This window comes from Lissotriton helveticus, chromosome 3_1 (genome assembly GCF_964261635.1).
Source record: "Lissotriton helveticus chromosome 3_1, aLisHel1.1, whole genome shotgun sequence".
Taxonomy (NCBI): domain Eukaryota; kingdom Metazoa; phylum Chordata; class Amphibia; order Caudata; family Salamandridae; genus Lissotriton; species Lissotriton helveticus.
Genome location: NC_136061.1, coordinates 58389457 through 58415889, shown reverse-complemented (window position 1 = coordinate 58415889; position 26433 = coordinate 58389457). Strand labels below are relative to the sequence as shown.

Below are 26433 nucleotides of genomic sequence, written 5' to 3'. Positions count from 1 at the left end.
CTCAGGCTATCATCCCTTCCTGGGCCGAATAATCAATGCCTCCCTCCTACAGGGCTCAGTCCCTGATTCGCTCAAGACTGGCCAAGTTGTCCCCATCCTAAAAAAGCCCACGCTGGACCCTGCCGCCGCTGAGAACTATAGACCCATATCTAACATCCCACTCCTTGCCAAAGTTCTGGAAAAATGTGTGCAACAGCAACCAAGTCTACATATCAACAACTTTCACCTGCTAGATGACTACCAATCAGGTTTCAGACCTGGGCACAGCAAGGAAACCACCCTCCTCCACATTGTGGATGACTCCCTCCGAGCCCTAGACCTAGACAAAACCTGTCTCCTAATCCTTCTAGACCTTTCCTCCTCCTTTGATACGGTGAACAACCAAATTCTCCTAGAACGCCTCAAATTCAGGATGGGATTGGATGGCACCGTCCTTGAATGGTTTAGATCCTTCCCCCGAAACCGCTCACAGAGAGTTCTCATCAATGGTGATCTTACCGGCCCCTCGCTAGAGTCTTTCACACTTCCTATTTACACAATATAAATTTTTTCAAACTTTATTAGAATGATTTTTGCTTTGAAATGAACCGCAACCTTGGGGTAAATTTTAGTTTTTACAACATTTCACAGTTTTGAAGATTCCTAAGGTTGCATAGAAGGCTGGTCTACGCGTTTCGAACACCCTTATTAGGGGGTGTTCTCGTCAGGACCACATATCTGAAAAACACAGGGAAGGTGTTTTAGGGTCAAAACTAGAGGCATGCTGTTACATCGCATGTGCACCAAAAATCTGTCTTACCTCTGCCTTGTGTCAAAAACGAGGTAAGAAGAGGGTTCTGCAAGTAATCAAAGGGAAAAACGGGGGGCTTGAGTTAGCCATTCAAGAAAACACAACCAGGTTCTAACAACTACCAAAGTTAAAAACCAAGACCGTCGCTTGACAGAATTTCATACTCACAGTTTCAAATTCGTGTAACTGCCTGGGATGGAGTGTGTTGAAATTATTTTAGATCCTAAAACGCCAGAAATGGAAAGAGGCAGAGCGTCAAAATCGGGTGTTTACTGAAAAAGTTAGTGAGTGAACTTGCTCGCCGGGGACTTACTTGTGGTGTACCAAGGTGTTTTCACACAATTCTTTAGGCTCCGATTTACGAGCATGTTTTCTAAAAAGGAGAGGGATTCAAAAAGACTGGTTCAGAGCCTGGTCGCATGTGCTCTTGTCGCTTGGCATGTTCGCATTCAACCGCCGTATTCAATCTTACCATTTAGATCGGCGTTAGCGTCCTCTGTTTTCCATCCACCTCGCTTTCATTCCTTGTGGCGGATTTCCGGTATTAAGATCGTCGTCACGCCGTAAACGTCAAGTTACGGCGGCCCCTCCTATGGCTTCTGGGAATTGTAGTAGCAGCTTCCAGGCAGATGTCACGCTTGCTGTAGCCTATGTCTGAACCAATTGTGGTATCATTAGTGAGGAAATTAGAGCGGCTGAATCAAAAGACATTGCTGGTATTTAGGATTTCATTGGTTAGTCGTAGTGTATATTCTTTGGTTGGCTTGTATGTACCGTCCTGGCATAAAGGACCCTTAGTGCGGACACATTCTGGGTTGGTTTTATGAAAGCCTATATATTTCAGAAATTTCATTGAGGCCATCTACTGCTGTATTGAATTTAATGATAAGCATAGCTTCTCTTCTTGCAAGTTTTTCTTCCATGTCTCCTCCTCGAGGATCTGGTTCAATTTTTGATATCACTGTCCATCTGATCTCAGATTCTGTATGGTTTTTAGTTTTCCTGTGATTTACTAAAGGTGCTGTTTGTTCATTGTTTTTGATTCTTGATTTGTGTTGTGTAATTCTGCTCCTTACTTCTTGGTTCGTTTTTCCAATATAAACCATGTTACATGGACAACGAATCGCATATATCACATAGCGCGATTTACAATTTGTAAATGCGTCATGTTTCCAGAAGGTTTGCTTATGCTTAAATAGTGTTCCTTCTTCAGTAGTGGAGCAACATACACAGGTGCCACATTTATGGTGGCCTTGAACTGGAGGTAAACTCAGCATCGATCTTACTGATGGTTGTGTCTTTTTGGGAAGAGCTGCACGGACCAGGTGGTTGGCAATACTCTGGTCTTTTTTAAAAGCAAACAAGGGTTTGTCTTTTAATGAAAAGTCCAGGTTTTGGACAAGATGCCAATTTTGATTTATGACTTTCTTCAGAAGATTAGAATTAGGACAGAAAGTAGAGACACACACTATTCGTTCAAGTGGCATTTTTTCTTTTTTCTTTAAAAGTTCCTCTCTCGGCGTCCACCAAGCTCTCTTCATAGAGTGCCTCAACAATTTTTTGGGATAACCTCGTTCCAGCAGGTTTTGTATTAGTCGATTGGCATGAATCTCATACTCATCTCTAAAATGGCAATTCCTTTTAATTCGCAGAAACTGTCCATATGGAAGATTTTCCTTTAGATTTCTGGGGTGATTGCTTATAAAATGTAACGCTTTATTGCGGTCGGTAGGTTTCTTGTATAGTGTGGTAACCAATTTTCCATCAGATGGATAAACCTCAACGTCCAGAAAAGCCATTTTTTGTTTCGAATAATTTAGGCTGAATTTGATTTCGTGAGTGCGATTGTTTAGCCACTCATGGAAATGTAGTAGTTCATCTTCGCCCCCTGTCCAGACGGCGAACACGTCGTCAATATAACGACTCCAGTGCAAGATGTGTTGTGCATATGGATTATCTTTGTAAATGAACTTATCCTCAAATTTGGACATGAAAAGAATAGCCAACTCCCCCTGTTTGGAAGAAAAATTCCCCATTAAAGTTGCAGTCGTTTTTTCTCAAGGCAAATGATGCCAACTCTATGATGAACTCTGTTGGTATTCGGACCGGTTTATCTCTGGTCTCAAGAAACGATGCATTCACCTCCAGACCTTCAGTTTGAGGAATCTGAGTATATAATGAAGTCACATCTAGTGTAACCAAGTAGTGTGAATCTTCATTAAAGTCAATCGATTCAAGCTTATTGATGAAATCAGTGGTGTCCCTTAAATAAGATTTAACTTGGGGGAGGAACGGTTTGAGAAAATAATCGACAAATTTGGAAATAGGTTCTAGCATGGATTCGCAACCCGACACTATCGGTCTCCCAGGTGGTGCTGTTTCGTCCTTATGGATTTTAGGAAGGATATAAAATTGAGGAATCCTTGGGTGTTTACATTGGAGAAATTCAAATTCCTTTTTTCCAAGAAGTCCTTCCATGAATCCTTTTTCCAGATTTACCTTTAGTTGGTTTTTAAGTTCCGTTGTTGGGTCCCTTGGGACTTTCCTGTAGCACTTTTCATCGTTTAGTTGTTTCAGAACTTCGGTGATATATTTACCCGTGTCCCAAATGACTATCGACCCCCCCCTTGTCTGCCTGCTTGATCACGACCGTATTGTCGTTTTTAAGACTTTCCAGAGCAACTTTTTCAGATTTTGAGATGTTATGTTTTACCCATTTCTTCTTCTGTTCCATGTTGGTAATCGCTGAAAGTATTGTTTTTTCAAAAGTGATTACCTCTTTTGGGATTTTATTTGAAGGGGGGCAAAAAGATGATTTCTTTCTTAGGCCTGTTGTTTCAATTGGTTGGTCAATCGGTGTATTGGCAAAAAATGTTTGTAATTTTATTTTGCGGCAAAACTCAATAGCTTCAGTCTTTAGTTTCACAAAATTGGTATATTTAGCTGGAACAAACGTTAAGCCTTTTTCCAAAATACTCATCTCTTCAATTGTTAGAATTTTATTGGAAAGATTATATATTGGAGATTTTACCAATTCTTGTAGTTTTGCCGGCGCGTTGACATTTCCCATGGTTGTTGGTTGTATCTGGGACGTCCTCTTGATTGCGGTTGGCCTCTCCCTAAAAAAGGTTGTTGTTGTTGTTGAAAGCCCCCTCTTTGGTTGCCGTTACGTCGTTTGTCACTATTATCACTTTCACTGCCACTAGAGGACGAGGTATCTGAAAAAGTGATAACGTTTTTTGATGATCGTCCTTGGAATTCTCCTAAATGACGTCGAGATTCCGGTCTTGAGTAGAAATCTTGTTGAAGAAATGGGTATACTTTCTCGAATGAGAAGTTCCTTGTATCTTTTTCAAACTGGTTACTCTTTTGATTTATTGTAAAGTCTTTAAAGTCGAGTATTTCCTTTTCGACTTTTTCAAGGAGGGTTTTTGAATCCGTGATCAATTGATTTGTTTTCATTTCTGATTCTAGAATTTCTATTTCCTTCAATTGGTCGCTAGAGAGTCGTTGGGCTGTTTCAATTGTCAGGACCATGAGGTCTCTGCTACATTTGGTTTCAATGAAACTATATCCCTTCTTGTAGATTGGGTCCTCCGTAAAGACTACTGGAACATTTTTGATTTGTAAACCACCAGGGATGGTTCCTGCTCTTAAGTGTTGGAGAAGAAAGTGTCCGTGTAGGTCTGTCCTAATTTGTTTTTTCTTTAATCTTAGAAGCTTATCTGTTTCATTTTGATTCTTTGCTGAGACGCTTAAGGAAGCAGATGCGAAAACAGGGGGTGCCTCTAGCAATTTTTTAATATGTTCCTCACTGTATGCAAATGTTTGATCTTCTGACATTCTAATACTTGTTCACCACTACTTGACTCTGTCTACTCTCTCAAAAACACACAGTGCGGCCACTCCGCACCACTAACAACTTAACTCAAAACAATTAAACAACCTCAAAACACGGGCGCAAAACAACCTCGCAGAAAACTTTCTGCCAGTGGCGATACACAGGTCTACATAAAAATCTCTTCCCCTGAGGACATTCTCTCCCTTAACGAGGCCCTGAAGCTGACAGTCCATTGGCTCACTGCCAACCAGCTGACACTCAACGCGAATAAAACCGAATTTCTTCTGATCTCCCCACCCAAACCCAATCCGGACATCCAGGAATGGATCAAGACCATCACTGCTCTAAACTGCCCTCCTACCATTGTTGACTCGGCAAAATCCCTTGGAATAACCCTTGACAGCAGCTTGAATATGAAAGGCCATATAACTCTATGGCCAAAACGACTACATTCCACCTGAGCTACCTAAGAAACCTAAAACCCTTCCTCGATGCGTCCGACCTTAAAATGGTAACCCATGCCCTAGTCATTACCAGACTTGAATATGGTTGCTCTACTTGTGCAGGGCTTCCCAAGAACTCTCTGGCCCCATTGAAAGCCTGCCTCAACACCGCCGCCAGACTCCTAACAGGCTCAAAAAAAATTGACCACATCTCTCCCCACCTCAAAGCACTGAACTGGCTTCCCCTTGAGGCCAGAATACAATTAAACTGGCCTGCATTACTCACAAAGCCCTGTACTCCAATTCCCCATCATTTCTCACACAAAAACTCGTGATATCCGGAGGAACCAGAAACTTCCGATCTGCCAATGACCTACTGCTGCAACCAGCACGCTTTCAGAAGAAAAAAACCTACAATCTGGCCTTTTCTGGGGCCGCACCAAGAATCTGAAACTCCCTCCCACCCTCCATTAGAAGACTTCCGTCTTGGGACACTTTAAAAAAGGAGACCAAAACGTTCCTAATGGGAAAATACCTTCACCTAATGAATACCTTTCAATCATCCCCTCAATGAGCTCAGACTGCGTGTATGTTATACCTTCCTGCTTTAACTACTTGCATATTGATCCCACACGTAGCTTGGACCTTTGACGGCACGCACCTCATGTATAATGCAGCCCCTTGTATTTTTTATCTACCTGCTTTTTTTCCCCACATGTAGCTTGAACTATATACTGCATGCTCCTCCCTTACAATGTATCCCAAACTTCCCCAATGTGATCCCTCCCATCCTTATGCTTTGTATTCCTCCTCCCTTAATCCTGTAAAGTGCTCTGATACCCTCACGGGTCTGGTTCGCGCTCTATAAAACTATAAAATTAATAAATAAATAAAAATAACAACTTACACTGTAGGAAAACTATGCCTTGAGTGGCTACAGAAATCCACACTTCCAGAAATAAAACAACACTTAACTTTACTTGAAGAAGGCGTTGATTTGAGAGACTTCTTACTAGGACCTCGCAAACCACGTCAAAAACTTTTCTTATACGCGGGTATATACGCTGCTTATCATGAAGCATGGAAAGTCACGCAAATGGAAACTGCAGAACGAATACGAGAAAATGATCTATTAATTTAGAGAAAACTCTCTCTGTAGTGGACAATGGGTTAACGACTCTGTCCTCCAGAATTTCATCTTTGGACAGCATTGTATCCTCTGCCATAGACATAATGGAACAGGACTTGCTAATGTTACAACATGAACAAGACACACAAAAAAAGTTTAGATAGGGTCAGAGGCCAAGATTTAAAGACTGACTGGAATATGCAGCCCCAAACTGACATGTAAATACAAAATATATACTAGCGTCTAAAGATTAGAGAAAGAAAGGTAATACTAAACAAGATTCAAATTTTTTTTCTCCAAAATAACATAAAATCTATGTGTATGGATTCCCATCACTCACCAAGCCTGGTGATTAGCTTCATCATTTGGGTATCCTTTTGTGAAAAATGACATTCTTGCTCTATAGATATCAGAGCTCTAGGATGTCAAAAAGGTATGGTTACCAAGATGAGCAGAATGTGAATAATAGAGTATATGGGATCAATATGTAAGTGCAGTGCAAACGTGAAGTGAAAAAATGTAAAATTGATGCATGAACAGACTGTAAATTTTATTGGTGTCTGTCACGATCAAAGGTTAAAAACAGAACTCAAGGACCAGTTTTAACAAATAGCTGTCCTAAACCGAAGTGGTCAACATGTTTCAGCACTCAACGGTAAAAAATGACCATGTGCTTTCATCAGGACCTCTATAGATGATAAAGCTACTGCTGTTACAATAAACCTAAAGTTTCTAAAACAAGGAAAGGATATGGTGTGAGTATAACGTCTCACAATCCAGAATTCCTCGTAGACTCAACAATGATCTTGTGAGTATGGAGGACAAAGCCTCTCCCCACCTGGCAACAGCTCAGGATAAAGGAGGCACCGCTCTCTCCGTCGGTACCTCTGACGGTCTTCAGAGCTCTGAAGACCGTCATTTTTCACAAAAGGATACCCAAATGATGAAGCTAATCACCAGGCTTGGTGAGTGATGGGAATCCATACACATAATGTTATGTTATTTTGGAGAAAAAAAAATTGAATCTTGTTGAGTATTACCTTTCTTTCTCTAATCTTTAGACGCTGGTATATATTTTGTATTTAAATGTTACAACATGGCCAGTCTTAATTACGTTCTATAATGCTGCTAGGCTGGGCGTTACAAAATCTTCGTTCAGGCTACGTGCCATAGCGTCTAATCAACACCACGTCATTGTTTTCCGCATTTAACCTTACAGATAAATAAATCTCTTTGGCACAGAGGGGAGCAGACTATACGGTGCTGAGCATAGAAAAACTGGAAAGATTACCATTAACCGTTTCTGAGAAACCAGCCATAGAATGGATAATACATGGCACCATCACGATACCAGTGACGATTTTCCAGTTTCAGTATTGCTTAAAACACATACCAGCAGGCCTATATGAAAGGTTGGGTAAAGAATACATTAAGTCGACCTGGGATTTACCATAAACACACACATGTTGGAGTGGGGGAAAGGAAATATTTCTTAGTGGTAATAATTGCAAACCTTCACTTAGCGGTACACTTATGTGTCCAGGTATTAATTTACACGGAGCCTGCGAGGGTTCTTCAAATAACCTTTCTTGCCATCCTGCAGGGTTCCCCAGCAGCCATGATAGATCCAGTTTTTAGGCAGCTATCCAACGGTAGCTACATAATGTAGAATGATCACAGCTGTTGTGGAATGATGCCAGGAATAGCCTATCTCGTTAGTGTGTCAGCCAGGGTCACTTGTTGTATGCAAGTATTGTTTCCTAAAAGAAAGACAGACAGGGAGTCGCCGCTATGACCTTCATTGAACATCTCTTCTATACGGATTGATACTTTAAGAAGAATGAAAGTTATTCTTTTACACAAAACTGCGCCACTGACCTCGTCCAAAGAAACGTATGATCTGCAAGTTGCAAGGTCCTCTGCGGAGATACATGCCCTATTATCAACAAACTGTCCAATACATTTCCCAGACATGTTAGGTCGTATCTTAAACATGTCTGATACCAGTGGTATTGTACGTGTGTTTAAGGCAGTTTTTTCTGGACTGTTAGCACCCTTTGAAGCAGTCCAAGGCATTTTTCCAAATTTCGTGCACTCTGTGTTCGGCGGCCTGCCTCTCATCTTGGGACTCGTAGCAGTGATACTATTTTTATTTCTTCTGCTCCGATATAGCAAGTCCAGTCAACAGCGATACCCAGATTACCATGGAAAATGCTCTTCTGGCGATGCAGTATCGTGACCGAATAACACAGATTCTTGGCTTGGCTCGTTTAAGAGATCTGAATACCACTTGGTTCCTTTAGTTCAGACCAATCTGGCAAGATTGCATCTTACCTGTTCTACGATGCCTACTTTGTGGAGAGGAATGCGTGTTAGATATTTGTCTGACACTTCCATCAGCACTGCCAACGGATGTTGACGCTTTGCTTGGTTCGGTAATGGCTCATGCATCGTATTACCCCCAACAGCTACCGATCCTGATGACGGCATTCATCGAGGTCTCACAGACGCAACCTGCTGCCAGTGAGATGCGTGGACCAATAGGCACACAGATACCATCTACTATGAACGTCGCTTATGCTGTTGACGCTGACGGCGATGCTTCTCATCTGTGTACGATTGATCTACTTAATGAAGTGGTTCAACTTTCACCGGAAGTGGTAGACGATTTCTTTGCCAGCTTAGACGATTTGATGTTTTCTCCTAACAGCGAGAATAACTTTTGAAATTAGCACACAGCGTTCCATGAACTCTGAATTCGACCTTCACTTTTCAAAACAAATCTTCTAACTTTGGAACTCAACTTTTTCTACGATTCAATTTGACTTTTCCGAAACTGAATTTTTTTTGGCACAAAGTAATCTGCTTAAAGTAGAACTATTCTTAGAGAACAAGAAATTCTTATGAACCCTTCCTAGAGACAATATTTAGCCTTGTCCTTAATACAATAACAGTTTATATATTCTGCTATGGAATGGTCTCATTTTTTTCTTCTGTAACCAAGAGCCATTTCATGAATGTAATTTCATGATTCATTTAGTTTGCATTTCAAAATCATACCATATGCTTAGAATGAAATCGTTCCTTACATACTTACAGTACAAATGCTCATTTTTTCGTGTGCAACCATTTCAAATGCATTGTGTATTTTGGGAGGGATTGTAAACACATGCTTTAGATATGTTTTAAGTGCTTGGAATTTAGTAATGTCGAACATAATAAAGTGGAGTGGGTGTTGTATAGCATTTTAGGACCCTTGTGTAATTTTCCTGATTCATGCCCTTATATAGGTATTAATCACCCTATCCTTATATAGGCATAGAAATCATAACCTGATTTAGTCATAGCTCATGCAGTCCAAATATGGCAAGGCTACTTCCACTAGTTCCGAAAATCCACAACGATTTCTTGGAAAACTCGCCTTCAGCAGGGTTTTCCCCCTGCTTGAATATTGATTTATCGAAGAACTCAAGGAGTTTTTAAAAAACTGAGACTCTTTGATGACGTTATTATGTCCAACCTTACGTCAAACTTGACACCTTCAAGGTATAAATATACCCACACTTGCCCTAGCAAACACACAGTGGTTTGAAGCAGTTCGACTATCTACTTGCCCGACGCATCTCGCTGCAGCAAGTGCCGAACGAAGCCGACCCTCCAGCAGACGCACTGAGAGAGTCGCTGTCTTTTCTCTTGCCGAGAAATCCAGCTCCAGTGTTTCTAAGCTCCCCTTGCGGGGTGTTGGGAAATCGAGTCCTGTGACAGAGAGATACCAGACCTCCTTCATTCTAAACCAAGGTATGGAGCTGATTAGACCCTAAGAAAAATGTTGGATAGATTCTTAGCGAAAGAATACTAAACTTATGCTACACCACACTTACTTCTTCCCTCGTACTAGACTTAGGTTAAGTACACCGGGGTAGGCGTATTTTAGAAGCACCAGTTGAGTACTTTTAGTCCTTATGTATTTAATGTATGTATTCTATGTATTTTATGGCTTAGAAACCATACCATGCGTTTACAGTATTATTTCATAATACTCTTCTTGCTGTACGCATTATACTTTACAGCCAGTATTACGATTGTAGCAGTTCATTTCTTCTGCATGAGAAAGAAGACTGTTCAATAAATACTTTTTTATTGAAAACGCCAGTCTCTCTATTTCTCTGCACCCCTGGTGAAACGAAGCATGCACGATTGACTGAGGGAAATATCTATCTATTGTTTCCATGACTCTGAAGATACGTTTTATCTTGGGGAAACAAAGTTGTCATGTTTATGCGGTTGTCAGAAACTAATCCCTTCTTGTTTATTTGAGAAAGTTTCTAGTGACCTCTGAGCTAGCCGGCACTCACAATTAAGTCTAATATATTCGATAGAGACCTAGTCGACCCAAGTCTTACGTCAAATCTATAGTATATATTATTCCAATGCGCAGAGCCTATTGGGAATATAGGACTACACTACACTACACAACTGCCAGCTGTGGGTAGTATATTCATTGTTACCATTGCCTGCTCTGAGTGGTATTCCCTTTGCTACTACTGCTGACTTTGAGCACTATATCCCCTGCCAGCTGTGAGTAGTATATCCAGTGTGACCGCTGCTGTGTGTGAGCGTTATACCCTTTGTTACCTTTTCAGGCTGTGAGTAGTATACCCACTGTTAGCATTCTCAGCTGTGAGTAGTATTCCCACTGTTACTATTGCTGACTTAGAGCACTATACCCTCTGCCAGCACTAAGCTTTATACTCACTGCTAGCACAGCCAGTTGTAAACATTATACCTACGGTTACTACTGCTGACTGGGAGATCCTTCCCTACTGTAGGCAGCGGCTCAATGAAACTTGAGGGCCCCCCCCCCTTGCAAAGTACATGGACCCCCCCTTAACACCCCCGGAGTCAGCCAAGCTCTTGCTCCAGGGTACTGTGCTGAGGTGGCACCCTGGAGCTCGCCCCCACGCTCCACAGGGGTTGTGGAGGCCTGTTATGCTACTGAGTGTAGGATGACAGCAGTATACTCACTGATTGCACTGCCCGCTCTGAGCACTATACCCACAGCTAGCACTACCAGGTCTGTGCAATATACCCACTGTTACCCACTGCTAGCACTACCAGATCTGAGCAGAATACCTACTGCTAGCACTGCCCGCTCTGCGCAATATACCCACTGTTACCCACTGCTAGCACTACCAGGTCTGAGCAGTATACCTACTGCTAGCACTGCCCGCTCTGATCAGTATACTCACTGCACCCACTGCCAGGTATGAGCAGTACACCCACTGCTAGCACTGTCTTCTCAGAGCACTATACCCACTGCTAGCACTACCAGGTCTGCTCAGTATACCTACTGCTAGCACTGTCTGCTCTGAGCAGTATACTCACTGCTAGCACCACCCGGTCTGCGCATTATCTCTACGGCTAGCACTGCCCGCTCAGAGCACTATACCCACTGCTAACACTACCAGGTCTGCGCAGTATACCTACTGCTAGCACTGCCCGCTCTGAGCAGTATACCCTCTGCTAGCACTACCGGGTCTGAGCAATATACCTACTGCTAGCACTGCCTGCTCTGAGCAGTATACTCACTGCTAGCACTGCCCGCTCTGAGCAGTATACTCACTGCTACCCCTGCCAGGGCTGAGCAGTATACACACTGCTAGCACTGCCCGCTCTGAGCAGTATACCTACTGCTAGCACTGCCCGCCCTGAGCAGTTTACTGACTGCTATCACTGCCAGGTATGAGCAGTATACCCTCTGCTAGCACTGCCCGCTCAGAGCATTATACACCCTGCTACCACTGCCAGGTATGAGCACTATACACACTGCTAGCACTGCCCACTCTGAGCAGTATAGTCACTGCTAGCACTGTCAGATATGAGCACTACACCCACTGCTAGCACTGTCCGCTCTGAGCAGTATACTCACTGCTACCCTGCCAGGTATGAGCACTATACCCACTGCTAGCACTGCCCATTCTGAGCAGTATAGTCACTGCTAGCACTGTCAGGCATGAGCAGCATACCCACTTCAAGCTCTGCCAGCTCTGAGCAGTGCACCCACAGCTAGCACTGCTGGCTCTGAGCAGTATACCCAGTGTTAGCAGTGCCGGCTCTGAGCAATTTAACCACTGCTAGCCCTACCAGCTCTGAACAGTATATCCACTGCTACCACTGCTGATTCTGAGCAGCAACCCCCCTACTATCACTGTCGGCTCCTAGCAGTATACCCACTGCTTACACTGCCAACTCTGAGCAGTATACCAACTACTGCTAGCACGCCGGCTCTGAGCAGTATACCTATTCCTGGGACTGCCAGCTCTTAGTAGTATACCAACTGCTGCTTGCAAGCCAGCTCTGAGCAGTATACCCACTGCTAGCATGCCAGCTCTGAGCAGTATATCCACTGCTAGCGCTGCCGATTCTGAGCAGAAACCCCCATACTAGCATTGCCAGCTCCTAGCAGTATACCCACTGTTGGCACTGCTTGCTCTGAGTAGTAATCTCACTGCTCTCACTGTCGGGTGTTGCTGTGTCCCAGCTGCCCATTCTGATCAGTGCCTCCGCTGCTGGCACTCCCTGTCATTGGCAATATGAAAGCGTCAAGCTCTCCCAGCCCTCGCCTGCTCATCCAGTGATGGCAGTGCCAGCTCCCTGCGGGGTAACTCATGCCAATATTGCTAACACCATGTCACTATCGGCGAATGGGCAGATATTGTTGGGGGGTGGGGGAGTCAATCCTATACTTGGAGAGACGAGGGATTTCCCCTCCAATCCCCGGTGATCTCCCGGGAGTAAGACACTCGTGTGCTATACACATATATATATGCGCCCCGAGGAGCTGCGCCTGGCGCTGCTCGCTATTCGGGGCCCCTCGCCAGGCTCAGCCACCTCCCTCCCCCGGCGGGTGCCCCCTGCAGGCGCTCCGCCGCAGTCTCTCCCTGGGCCCTGGGTGGGGCGGTGAGAGCAGCCAGAGATGGCGGATAGCACCGCCTGCCTGGGCCTGTCCCGGCTGCGCCCGCCTGAGCGCTGAGCCCAGGTGAGTGAGGTGCCTGCTGCGGAGAGCAGGGGCGCGGGAGCGCGCAGGGGGCTCGGCACCCCTCACACGGGCCTGGCGTCCCACCCTTCCAGGCCGCAGCCCTCACACGCACGTTTGTAGCGCCAAGAGGCCAGTGGCGGAGAGAGGAAGAACACTTCGTGTTTGAATTCTCCACATCCTACTCGTCTAAGGCAGAAGCGCCTCGAATGAATGGAATTTACCTTTTGGGGCTGCGCTATGCAAGGTGACGCATTCATCCATCCATTGGTTCGTGCGTAACACATGCACACACCAAGTTAATCCACTGAGTATAAGGTGTTGTAATTGCAGGGCCCTGCCTCGTGCTTTTGTTCATTAAATATACTTCTGTCATCCACGAAGTGCACAGGCCGCATGGGCTCTTTATAGCGCCGGCTGCAGCGCGGCCGCCTCTTGGCGCCTGCTGAGACCTGCCGCTCCTCCAGCTTCTTTCCTGAAGTTGCTTCTGTTCAGTCCTCGCTGGAAGGGGCGGAGGTGGAGGGAGTGGTGGGAAGGGAGGGCTGCCTGCGAGTTGTGTCTGAGTGGGGTAATTAGGAGGGCGCAGGGGCGGCAGCTCCACGCGCTGCCAGTGCAGCGCCTTTAAAGCAGAAGGTGGGAGCAGCGCGGATCAGAGGCAGCGGCGCCAGCAGGGAGGTGGGCTCGGAGCACGACCCCCAGGAGAGAGGGAGAGAGAGGCGAGAGCGGTGCAGGCTCGGCGCCTTCGAGGAACGGAGGGTCCCACCAGAACTGTCATCCACAGCAGGACGCACCTTAGAACTCCTGTCTGGAAACACCGATTATTCCAGTGAGAGTCAGAAGACAAGAGGCGCAGTCCGAGGCGGCCTCGAAGCGCTATCAGGGCAAAAACGTGGAGGACGTCTCATATGCCGCTGGAACTGTCAATTGCCGACTCGTAATCCCGGCTATCTCACTTCACCGACATAGTGTGACCCTTGACACATCCCTTAGTCTCCAAGCTCCTTGGCTGCTATATCGATCCAAATTGGAAGGCTACTATTGAGGTCACGTGAAGAACGGTGTATTTTGCTCTGTCAGGGGGCTTTTTTCCCCTGAGAACAGTGGGGTCGCTTCTGCAATCTGGGGTTTCCACAGGCCCCCATCCGGATCGCATGAATCTCACGATGACACAGTAGAGGGTTCCTGGAAGGCCAACAGCTGGACTTGTACTTTTTGTGCTGTGTGTGAGGTCGTTTCTGGGAACGAGGGCTTTGGGAAAGAACGCCCTTCATCACTTCTTGTTGTTGTTCCTTGGTGGCTTTGGGGCTGTCATCGTCGGAGAAGGAGGGCCCCCCGTGCACAGACCCCGCGCCCGGAGGAGCTTGGAAGTGCGTGGGCTGAACCGGGCCAGCTGTTGGACTTGTGGCCGGGAAGAGGATGGGGGGGTGCCTGCCTTCGAGGGGGCTGCTGCTGGTCTGTGGCCTGCTGCTCTGCCTGAGGAGGTGAGTGCAGAACCGGGGAGGGCCAGACACATACATCTTATGCCCGACAATGAATGTTCATAATTGTGATAATAATACGTGCTTGACATAGCGCTGTCACCGCCTCTAACAGTGGCACAGTGCGGGAGCGCGCTCGGTGATGCATAGGCATATCGCATAGAGACCCCAGAAAGCGTCGTGCGCCGCCCTGCTCCTTGCCCAGGCCATGTGAGGTTGTTGCGCTTTGCTAAGTTACAGTCAGTGGATGAATGTGTCTTCTTGTGTACACACTTTGCGCGATCACGGCTTCAGGCACGTATAGCGCTTGGCAGATGGGGGAGTCGAGGCACATGCAGCCGGTGCCCAGGGCTGGCACGCCGATGGGGTGACATGCGCATGGGACGGTTTGCCTTACACTTCACAGTTCAGTTAAGTTGGGGGTCTGGGGTTTGCACCCAGTACGTATGGTCTGGCAGTCTCCAGTTTAACCAGCAGCGCTTCTCTTCATAAAGCGCTACACCCAAGTGAAGTGGGTGTTGGGTTATGCTTTGTTATGTAATGATACGCTTTATTTATTATATTCTGCCATGTGTATGTTTTGTGTTGTCACGCGCTGGGCTGTATGTCCTGGTGCATATCTTGCTGTGCTCTGGTATATTCTATGTTTTGCGTTGCTATTGTATGCTATATGCGATCATACGTTTGTTATCTATTAGTTTGTGCTATGCTCCGCTGCCCTGTGTTATGCGTTGTTCTGCTCTATGCTGTATGTTATGGTGTATATCATGCTGTCGTCTGGTATAGTCTATGCCATGATTTGTTATGTTATACTATATGTTATTAAATGTTTTGGCATATAGTATACTTTCCCTATGCTATGCTATATGCTATGGTGTATATCCAGCTGGCTGTCCTCTGGTACACGCTATGCCATGATTTGCAATGTTATACTATGTGTTCTTGTATGTTTTGTTATTTAATACATTGTGCCATGTGTTGTTCTGTGCTATGCTACATGCTATAGATCCTGCTGGCTGTCCTCTGGTATAGTCTGTCCACGATTTGCTATTTCTCGTGTTATAGTGCGATGTGTTGATATGCTGCTCTGTCTCCTAAATTATGCTGTGCTATGCTGCGTATGTCTTAGCTATGTCTAATGTGCTGTTGTGCTCTGCTATGTTCTATGCTGTGCTGTGTTATATATGATTCTTTTCTATATCTTAGGTGCTGTGTGTGATGTGCTATTTAATATGCTGTGCTTATGTTTTATGCTTTGTTATCTGTTTTCTTATGTTAAGCTGTGCGTGTTATGCACTTCTATTTTGGGTCAGACTGAACAGTATAATGTCGCCAAGTCCCCCGGTTTTCTGTCCTCTTATGCCACACTATGCTGCACTGTGTGATGCACACACGGTGATGGGGTGTTGAGTTATACTATGGGCTCTGTGCGGAGTAGAGTACAGAATTCAAGAGGGCGCCGCACACGCTCATTATGTCCTGCAAATAAAAGCAAGGCCGCTGGAATTATGTGATTCTGCCGCTGTGGAGTTTTCTACATAATTGTGGATTTGCCGCATTTACCACAAAGTCCTTCATATTCTGCATAATTTGCAGATTTTAACAAAAACATATTCCTATTTAAGACGTATCAAAGTTAATAACGCGCTACTTCAGAGGGTACTGATTCCTGTATTTAGGGGTTAAACTGATATTAATAAAATGAACCAGCCCGTATGGTGTTAACAAGGGTAACAAAAATGACAAATTAGTGAAGCTTACTAATGTATGTACCGCAGTACACTACACAATGTGTCCTTTCTTGGCACATGATTTAGTCAACTCTGCCTATAATGTGGTCCTCCACTGCCGCATAATTCGATAGGCCCTGAATATAATTAATTCAGGCTGGCCCCATGCTGTGTTGTCTCGTGCCTGTGGGGGTCTCCAGACTGGCTGCCAGTCCCCCCAGCAGCACCGGACTCTCCGGGCCTGTGGGGGTCACCAGACTGGCTGCCAGTCCCCCCAGCAGCACCGGACTCTCCGAACCTGTGGGGGTCTCCAGACTGGCTGCCAGTCACCCCAGCAGCACCGGACTCTCCGAACCTGTGGGGGTCTCCAGACTGGCTGCCAGTCACCCCAGCAGCACCGGACTCTCCGGGCCTGTGGGGGTCTCCAGACTGGCTGCCAGTCACCCCAGCAGCACCGGACTCTCTGGGCCTGTGGGGGTCTCCAGACTGGCTGCCAGTCACCCCAGCAGCACCGGACTCTCCGAACCTGTGGGGGTCTCCAGACTGGCTGCCAGTCACCCCAGCAGCACCGGACTCTCCGGGCCTGTGGGGGTCTCCAGACTGGCTGCCAGTCACCCCAGCAGCACCGGACTCTCCGGGCCTGTGGGGGTCCCCAGACTGGCTGCCAGTCACCCCAGCAGCACCGGACTCTCCGAACCTGTGGGGGTCTCCAGACTGGCTGCCAGTCACCCCAGCAGCACCGGACTCTCTGGGCCTGTGGGGGTCTCCAGACTGGCTGCCAGTCACCCCAGCAGCACCGGACTCTCCGAACCTGTGGGGGTCTCCAGACTGGCTGTCAGTCACCCCAGCAGCACCGGACTCTCCGGGCCTGTGGGGGGTCTCCAGACTGGCTGCCAGTCACCCCAGCAGCACCGGACTCTCCGGGCCTGTGGGGGTCCCCAGACTGGCTGCCAGTCCCCCCAGCAGCACCGGACTCTCCGAACCTGTGGGGGTCTCCAGACTGGCTGCCAGTCACCCCAGCAGCACCGGACTCTCCGAACCTGTGGGGGTCTCCAGACTGGCTGCCAGTCACCCCAGCAGCACCGGACTCTCTGGGCCTGTGGGGGTCTCCAGACTGGCTGCCAGTCACCCCAGCAGCACCGGACTCTCCGAACCTGTGGGGGTCTCCAGACTGGCTGCCAGTCACCCCAGCAGCACCGGACTCTCCGAACCTGTGGGGGTCTCCAGACTGGCTGCCAGTCACCCCAGCAGCACCGGACTCTCTGGGCCTGTGGGGGTCTCCAGACTGGCTGCCAGTCACCCCAGCAGCACCGGACTCTCCGGGCCTGTGGGGGTCTCCAGACTGGCTGCCAGTCACCCCAGCAGCACCGGACTCTCCGAACCTGTGGGGGTCTCCAGACTGGCTGCCAGTCACCCCAGCAGCACCGGACTCTCAGGGCTGTGGGGGTCTCCAGACTGGCTGCCAGTCCCCCCAGCAGCACCGGACTCTCCGAACCTGTGGGGGTCTCCAGACTGGCTGCCAGTCACCCCAGCAGCACCGGACTCTCCGAACCTGTGGGGGTCTCCAGACTGGCTGCCAGTCACCCCAGCAGCACCGGACTCTCCGGGCCTGTGGGGGGTCTCCAGACTGGCTGCCAGTCACCCCAGCAGCACCGGACTCTCCGAACCTGTGGGGGTCTCCAGACTGGCTGCCAGTCACCCCAGCAGCACCGGACTCTCAGGGCTGTGGGGGTCTCCAGACTGGCTGCCAGTCCCCCCAGCAGCACCGGACTCTCCGAACCTGTGGGGGTCTCCAGACTGGCTGCCAGTCCCCCCAGCAGCACCGGACTCTCCGAACCTGTGGGGGTCTCCAGACTGGCTGCCAGTCCCCCCAGCAGCACCGGCCTCTCTGGGCCTGTGGGGGTCTCCAGACTGGCTGCCAGTCACCCCAGCAGCACCGGACTCTCTGGGCCTGCGGGGGTCTCCAGACTGGCTGCCAGTCACCCCAGCAGCACCGGCCTCTCTGGGCCTGTGGGGGTCTCCAGACTGGCTGCCAGTCACCCCAGCAGCACCGGACTCTCTGGGCCTGTGGGGGTCTCCAGACTGGCTGCCAGTCACCCCAGCAGCACCGGACTCTCCGAACCTGTGGGGGTCTCCAGACTGGCTGCCAGTCACCCCAGCAGCACCGGACTCTCCGAACCTGTGGGGGTCTCCAGACTGGCTGCCAGTCACCCCAGCAGCACCGGACTCTCCGAACCTGTGGGGGTCTCCAGACTGGCTGCCAGTCACCCCAGCAGCACCGGACTCTCCGGGCCTGTGGGGGGTCTCCAGACTGGCTGCCAGTCACCCCAGCAGCACCGGACTCTCCGAACCTGTGGGGGTCTCCAGACTGGCTGCCAGTCACCCCAGCAGCACCGGACTCTCCGAACCTGTGGGGGTCTCCAGACTGGCTGCCAGTCACCCCAGCAGCACCGGACTCTCCGAACCTGTGGGGGTCTCCAGACTGGCTGCCAGTCACCCCAGCAGCACCGGACTCTCCGGGCCTGTGGGGGGTCTCCAGACTGGCTGCCAGTCACCCCAGCAGCACCGGACTCTCCGAACCTGTGGGGGTCTCCAGACTGGCTGCCAGTCACCCCAGCAGCACCGGACTCTCAGGGCTGTGGGGGTCTCCAGACTGGCTGCCAGTCCCCCCAGCAGCACCGGACTCTCCGAACCTGTGGGGGTCTCCAGACTGGCTGCCAGTCCCCCCAGCAGCACCGGACTCTCCGAACCTGTGGGGGTCTCCAGACTGGCTGCCAGTCCCCCCAGCAGCACCGGCCTCTCTGGGCCTGTGGGGGTCTCCAGACTGGCTGCCAGTCACCCCAGCAGCACCGGACTCTCTGGGCCTGCGGGGGTCTCCAGACTGGCTGCCAGTCACCCCAGCAGCACCGGCCTCTCTGGGCCTGTGGGGGTCTCCAGACTGGCTGCCAGTCACCCCAGCAGCACCGGACTCTCTGGGCCTGTGGGGGTCTCCAGACTGGCTGCCAGTCACCCCAGCAGCACCGGACTCTCCGAACCTGTGGGGGTCTCCAGACTGGCTGCCAGTCACCCCAGCAGCACCGGACTCTCCGAACCTGTGGGGGTCTCCAGACTGGCTGCCAGTCACCCCAGCAGCACCGGACTCTCCGAACCTGTGGGGGTCTCCAGACTGGCTGCCAGTCACCCCAGCAGCACCGGACTCTCCGGGCCTGTGGGGGGTCTCCAGACTGGCTGCCAGTCACCCCAGCAGCACCGGACTCTCCGAACCTGTGGGGGTCTCCAGACTGGCTGCCAGTCACCCCAGCAGCACCGGACTCTCCGAACCTGTGGGGGTCTCCAGACTGGCTGCCAGTCACCCCAGCAGCACCGGACTCTCCGAACCTGTGGCGGTCTCCAGACTGGCTGCCAGTCACCCCAGCAGCACCGGACTCTCCGGGCCTGTGGGGGGTCTCCAGACTGGCTGCCAGTCACCCCAGCAGCACCGGACTCTCTGGGCCTGTGGGGGTCTCCAGACTGGCTGCCAGTCACCCCAGCAGCACCGGACTCTCTGGGCCTGTGGGGGTCTCCAGACTGGCTGCCAGTCACCCTGCTCCTCGCAGGGAGTTAATGGGGGAATGCATGAGTAAATGAGGTGCTTGGGATAATTACACTGACCCCCAAAGTGTGACTGACAATGCTGCAAATGGGAGAAGGTGTGGCCTAGTGGCTAGAGCAGCAGAACTTGAAGTCTTGTGGCCTAGGATCGAATCCCAGCTGCGCTCTTGGATGAACTCGGTGTGATTCTGGGCAGATCCCTTGATCTCCTTGTGCCCAACGATGAGAACATTTTTGTGTAGTCCTCACTTGATGTACACGAGCGTGTATTTCTTCTTCTACTTGCGCTATATAATAATTACTAATACATGGTGAACATTCGGTCGGGTTCGGGGGTCCGTGCTTTGAGGTGGGCTCTTGTGCAAAGGCGCAGCTTTCAAATGGTGCTTAATTCAATTTCAGGCGCGAACTCATCCCAGCGCATGGGAGGCGACAAGAACTGTCCAAGATCATAGAAGACGGTTAAGAGGCAAAGCCGGGATTAGAGAAGAGATCTTCAGCCCCCACAAGCGCCCCTTTAGTAATCACAGGCGCTGCGCTCGGGGTGACTCCAGTGTGGGCAAAAGCGGAAGCCGAGATCAAAGCTATCTCCTCGTTTACAGCGTGCAAGTGAGCTGTGGTAGCGGTCTAGTTGTTCCGGAGACGGAACAGGAAGCAGCTAGGCAGGAAGCGGAAGGCGGCCATGTTGTTTGCTGGCGCCGACCGTAACAGGAGTCACGCAGCCCCGGCGCTCCCTAAATAAATACTTTAAATCTATACATTACGGAGTGTAGCGTCATCATTACAATGGCGACGAGTCGGGATCTCTAAAGACCCGCGCAAGCACACGCTACCTCGGCGATTACACCCGCATTGTGCGTGAGGCACAGAATTAGTTTCCGGAGCGCGGCAGAGGAGCTGGGACCAGGGAGATTTTGGCGCGAAGGTACACCACCACGTCCCCATGCCAAGCAACTAACAGCCAGCCAGCCAAGCACAGTGCACCACCCTACCAAGCTGGGAAAACGCCCAGAAAAACGCCCAGACAGCAGAGGGCACCAAAGGACAGTGAGGGACCACTGCTGACAACCAGGAGGGCACGGCTGTGTGCTGCACGGCGGAGGAACATCACCTGGTGACCAGGTACCCGGGCAGGGTGACACACGCTGGCGCAAAAAGCGGGCCCGTCACGTCCAGGGGCGGTAGGGGCAAGGCAGGCGACATCCGACACCACTAGGGGCACGCTAGTGGAGGAGAGTGAAGAGGAGACAGGGGGAGACGAAGGAGTGGAGCAGGACGCTCCAGGCAGTCCGACCAGGCAGGCAAACGCCGCTTCCACTGGAAGGAGGAACGCACCAACCATGGCGAACCCGAGCAATTCCCTCACGCAGCTGGTGCCATTTCTCACGAAGAGCGGTGAACCTGAGAGAAAATGGGAGGACTGGAAGAGGTACTTCCTAAATTACCTGGAGGCATTAGAAGAGGAAGGCGACACCCCATTCTCAAGCAAAAGAAAAAAGAAAATTTTGCTCCACAATTTAGGCCCAGAAGGGCTAAGGATCTACGACACCATTGTGAAAGGTGAGAGGACGGCGGGGGACGCGGAAGTGTTTGATCACGCCATTGAGGATCTAGACGCACATTACAGACCAGTGGTGTGTGTCGCAATTGACAGGTTCAATTTCTTTCAGAGAAAGCAGAGAAATGGAGAATCAGTGGACGAATACGTGGTTGCACTGAAGAAGTTGGCCATCACCTGCAAGTTTGGAGCCCTACATGATGAACTCGTCAGGGACCAAATAATAATGCATACCACCAGCTCTCACATTCAGGAGAAGCTGTGGGTCAACGGCGACGCTCCCCTCAAGGAGATCTGGGCGATGGTAAAGAAGGCCGAGTTGTCGAAGAGGTGCGCTCAGGCGGCGAAGAGAGAAGCCCAGGAATCTCAAACGGTGTGCAGAGTGATGACGCCCAACAGAAATGACCGATGGAAACAGAGTGATGCGAGGAGGAACCAAGGAGGTAGCAGGGCAGAGTTCCATGCAAGACCGCAGTCGGACGGCAGGACTCACAAAGCGGGTAAAACACAGTGTTACCGGTGCGGTAGCAGCTCTCACTTGGGCAACGACAAGGCATGCCCCGCCTTCAGGGCCAAATGCTCCTACTGCAACATATTCGGACACTATGAGAAGGTGTGTCGCAGGAAGCCCAAAAGCGCAGTGGTGCGGCTGGTAGACCACGAGCAAGGAGGAGATCCCAGCGACCAGGAAAGTGCAGTGGAAGAGGAGGAATTCCTCTACATCGACGTACAGATTTTGGAAATGGATGGCTCCAACACGGATAGGCCCAGGCTAGACATGCACATCGGGGGAGTACCCCTGGAGATGATTGCGGACAGTGGAGCACCTATATCTATAATCCAGAGACGTGTGTGGGAGAACGATTTCGCACCCATTCTCAAAGACACTTTGTTACCCATGGATGTGAGACCGGTGACGTACACCGGACAAAAGATTCCCATGCTGGGCTACTGTCCACTCATGTTCGAATTTAGGGGCCGGCAGGCGCAATGTAAACTGTATGTTGCTGAGAAAGGCCCATCTGTACTAAGTTGGAAAGACCAGGGGGCATTGGGAATTCAACTCAACCCGGGTGGCATTGAGAAAATCCTACTGATGGACATGGAAGTCAAGGAGAATGTGCAGTTGTGGCGGGCAACGTATCCGAAAGTCTTCAACGGGCAGATTGGTGAGCTGAGCAAATACACGCACCTCATCAAACTCAAGGAAGGAGCGGTGCCTGTAGTGCACAAAGTGAGGAACATCCCGTTCCGCAGCAGAGAGGCGGTACAAATGGAACTGGAAAGGCTTGAGAGGGAAGGCGTCATCAGAGCGATTGAAAGTGCGGAATGGCTGTCTCCCCTGGTCGTTGCCCAGAAGCCCAACGGCAAGGTACGTCTATGTGTAGATCTGAGGGAATTAAATAAGAACATTGTCGTGGATAAATTCCCCCTTCCGCGCATCAATGAGATGTTGGCAAAAACTAAGGATGTCACATGGTTTTCCACGGTGGACCTATCATCCGCCTACCATCAAGTGAAGCTTCACCCATCGTGCACACACCTCACCTCATTTATCACGCCATTCGGGTGTTATGAGTTTGTGAGGATGCCGTTCGGCCTTGCCTCGGCAGCGGCCGTATTCCAGAAAATAATGCACAAACTGTTGAAAGACCTGAAGGATGTCCTTTTCTTCCAAGATGACATTTTGGTGATGGGGAAATCAATGCATGATCACAACGCAAAGCTTCACAAGGTGCTACAGAGGCTGCAGGATAATGGGTTGACGGCTGAGTGGTCCAAGTGCAGTTTGGGAGTTCAGTCTGTCACGTATCTCGGTCATGAGATTAGTGGACAGGGAATAACACCCAAGAAGGCAAACATCAGAGCCATCGAAGAGGCACCAACTCCAGAAAAGAAAGAGGATGTTCGGTCATTCTTAGGGATGGCTGAGTATTACAGCAAGTTCATCCCACAGTTCGCAACCAAAACACACTGTATGAGACAACTGCTTAAGGACAGAAACAGGTTCCAGTGGTGTATGGAAGAGCAAGCAGAGTTCGATGCACTCAAACGAGAAATGAGCACTGCAATTCCCCTCAAGGGCTTCGATCCCAGAGCTGAATCCGTTCTCACCACGGACGCAAGTGAACGGGGCCTAGGGGCAGTCCTGATGCAGAGGGAGGATTCAGGTGTGATGTCCACGGTCAGCTTTGCCTCCCGTTCGTTGACGCCTAGTGAGGAGAAGTTCAGCGTGGTGGAGAAGGAAATGCTGGCTGTAGTCTGGGCAGTAGAGAAATTCAGGCAGTATCTATGGGGGGCCAAGTTCCTTGTCAAAACGGACCACAAGCCATTAGTTCGCGTCCTGACGTCGAGCGGACATGATCATGCCACACCCAGAATCGCCAAGATGACCCTCCGATTATTGGACTTTGTCTATGATGTTGAACACATACCGGGTCCACAGAACAAAGTGGCTGACTTTCTGAGCAGGGCGGCGGCCATGGACAAGGCACAGGATGAGGAAAAGAATGAATGGGAAGGATATATGGTAGCGACCATTCAGGACACTGAGGAAGTAATAAGTGCCCAAGACTGGGAAAGGGCCTACAAAGAAGACACAGATCTGGAAGCAGTGAAAGGCTACGTGATACATGGTTGGCCCGAGAAGAGACATTTGAAGGAGGAGTTGAAAAAGTACTGGGAAGTTCGGGAGGAGCTGTCTATAGCGGACAACCCTGTGTTCCTACTTCGTGGTGACAAGGTGGTACCACCCCAGAGCATATTGGAACGGCTGATGACCTTACTCCATGAAGGGCACCAAGGGATCACGAAGACTAAAGCGTTGGCCAGACAGGCATACTGGTGGCCTGCCATTGATGCACAAGTTGAACGGCACGTGCGTAACTGTGAGTCCTGTGCCAGGGCTGACAAATCTCAAAGCATGCTCAGGCCGCCATTGGGAAGATTTCCTATTCCGGAAGGTCCATGGGAAATGTTATCGGTGGACATAATGGGGCCAGTCCTGGACAAAGATGGTACTCCGAAGTATGTACTAGTGGCAATTGATAAGTATTCCAAGTGGCCGGAGCTGCAAGTATTGGAACAGGTGGACACTGAGGCGGTGATACGCTTCTTGCGCACCACGTTCGTCAGTGAGGGCATCCCAAGGATCATCACCTGCGACAATGGTCCCCAGTTCACGTCTGAGAAGTGGATCGCCTTTACCAGCAGGAATGGCATTGAAGTGAAACACTCACCGATCTACCACCCCGCGGGAAATGGACAGGTGGAGCGCTTCAACCGGGTGATAATGGGTACCATACAAGCAGCTATTGATGATGGCCTAGATTGGGAAAGAGAGTTGGAAAAAATGATTTGGGCATATCGCATTACACCTGGAAGTACGGGTTATAGCCCCTTCAAGATCTTAAGAGGCAGGGAAGCATTCACCAAAGACAATGCGGCCTGGAAGAAATTGGTGGTGCAGAGCAAGTGGTCACCAGCGGTGGTAAGAAAGAACTTGGAGAGAGCACAGGACATATACACTGTGCATTACAACAAAAGGAGGAACACGCGCAGTACGGAATTGGACAAAGGAGAGTGGGTGAGGGTTAAACTCGCCATCAAGAAGAAGAAAGGGGAAAGTAAGTTTTCTCCACCCCTCAAAGTAGTGGAACCATACTCCCGATCTGCACTGCTGAGCGACGGAAAGGTATGGTCTATGGACAGAATGGCCAGGTGCAGCAAGATAATGAAATGGGAGGAGGAGACAGAAGAAGGAACGGAACAGGTCATTGAAGAAGGAGAAGGTGAAGTGAATGTGAGACAGGAAGAGAATGTCGGAGGAAGTGGTGAGAGACAAGGAGAGAACGTCGATGCGGCTGTTGGGAGATCTGCAGGTGAAGGAAGAGAAAGGGGGAAGCCTACAAGAGAAGGAAACAGAAGAGAAGGAAGTGGTGAGAAGAGAGAGAGAGATAGAGAAGAGGAGAGCAATAGAGAACTAAGAGACAATGGTATGATGGAAGGTGAGAGGAAGGAAGAGAGAATGGAGACTCGTGCAGGAAGAAGAACCAAGGTACCGGAGAGATTCAGAGATTTCGTAATGGACTAGAAGTAATACATTGTTTATTGTTGTGTGATTAAAAGGGGGGAGATATGTGGTAGCGGTCTAGTTGTTCCGGAGACGGAACAGGAAGCAGCTAGGCAGGAAGCGGAAGGCGGCCATGTTGTTTGCTGGCGCCGACCGTAACAGGAGTCACGCAGCCCCGGCGCTCCCGAAATAAATACTTTAAATCTATACATTACGGAGTGTAGCGTCATCATTACATGAGCGTTTATAGATAACGTATTTACCCCCAGGGTCAGGCAGTGCGGCAGTGGAGGGAGCCGGGAGTTTAAAGCATGGTTTCTGATCTTCGCAGCTGGTAATTAGGCTCACGATAGCCAACGCCGCGTCTAGTGCCCCTGGCATGAATGTCTCAAAGCTCGTGCACCTAGGCACGCTCTCGCTATCAGCAGGAGGCCAGCGTGTGTGCCTCTGTCTAACTACAGCCCTCCGCACCTTCCTGGAATGTTTTTACAAGACGTCTCTGGCAGCCCCTGACAGAGGCAAGGATGAGGCGGTTTCTCGGCGCTTGAGCCTGGCTCAGCCCGGCTCGTGTGCACTCTCTTCCCTTTCAACACGCGTCTCTCCTTTCTTTTAAGTTTTATATTCACCCAAAGGGCACATTTTTTCCTTCTCTTTGCCAGCAACACAGAAGTAAACTTCAGAGGTGTGCGCTACATCTGAGACCTGCAGGACGGGGGATGGGGAGGGCGTGGTTAGTGCGGAGGGGGCGGGGCTACCTACTCAGAG

General features: G+C 49.7%; 1 protein-coding gene across 2 annotated transcripts in view; it reads left to right on the top strand.

The window, feature by feature from the left end:
* The window catches only part of WNT10A (Wnt family member 10A), a 341199-nt gene that overhangs the window by 204885 nt on the left and 109881 nt on the right, over positions 1-26433 (top strand). The window contains exon 1 of one of the 2 annotated variants that reach the window (XM_078679222.1): positions 14264-14720. The exons of the other annotated variant lie outside the window; for it this stretch is intronic. Within the exon in view, the coding sequence (XP_078535348.1) occupies positions 14656-14720 (65 nt within the window). The 5' untranslated portion in view covers positions 14264-14655. Of the gene's footprint in view, positions 1-14263; positions 14721-26433 lie in introns of those variants that run through there. 2 annotated transcript variants of the gene reach the window in all.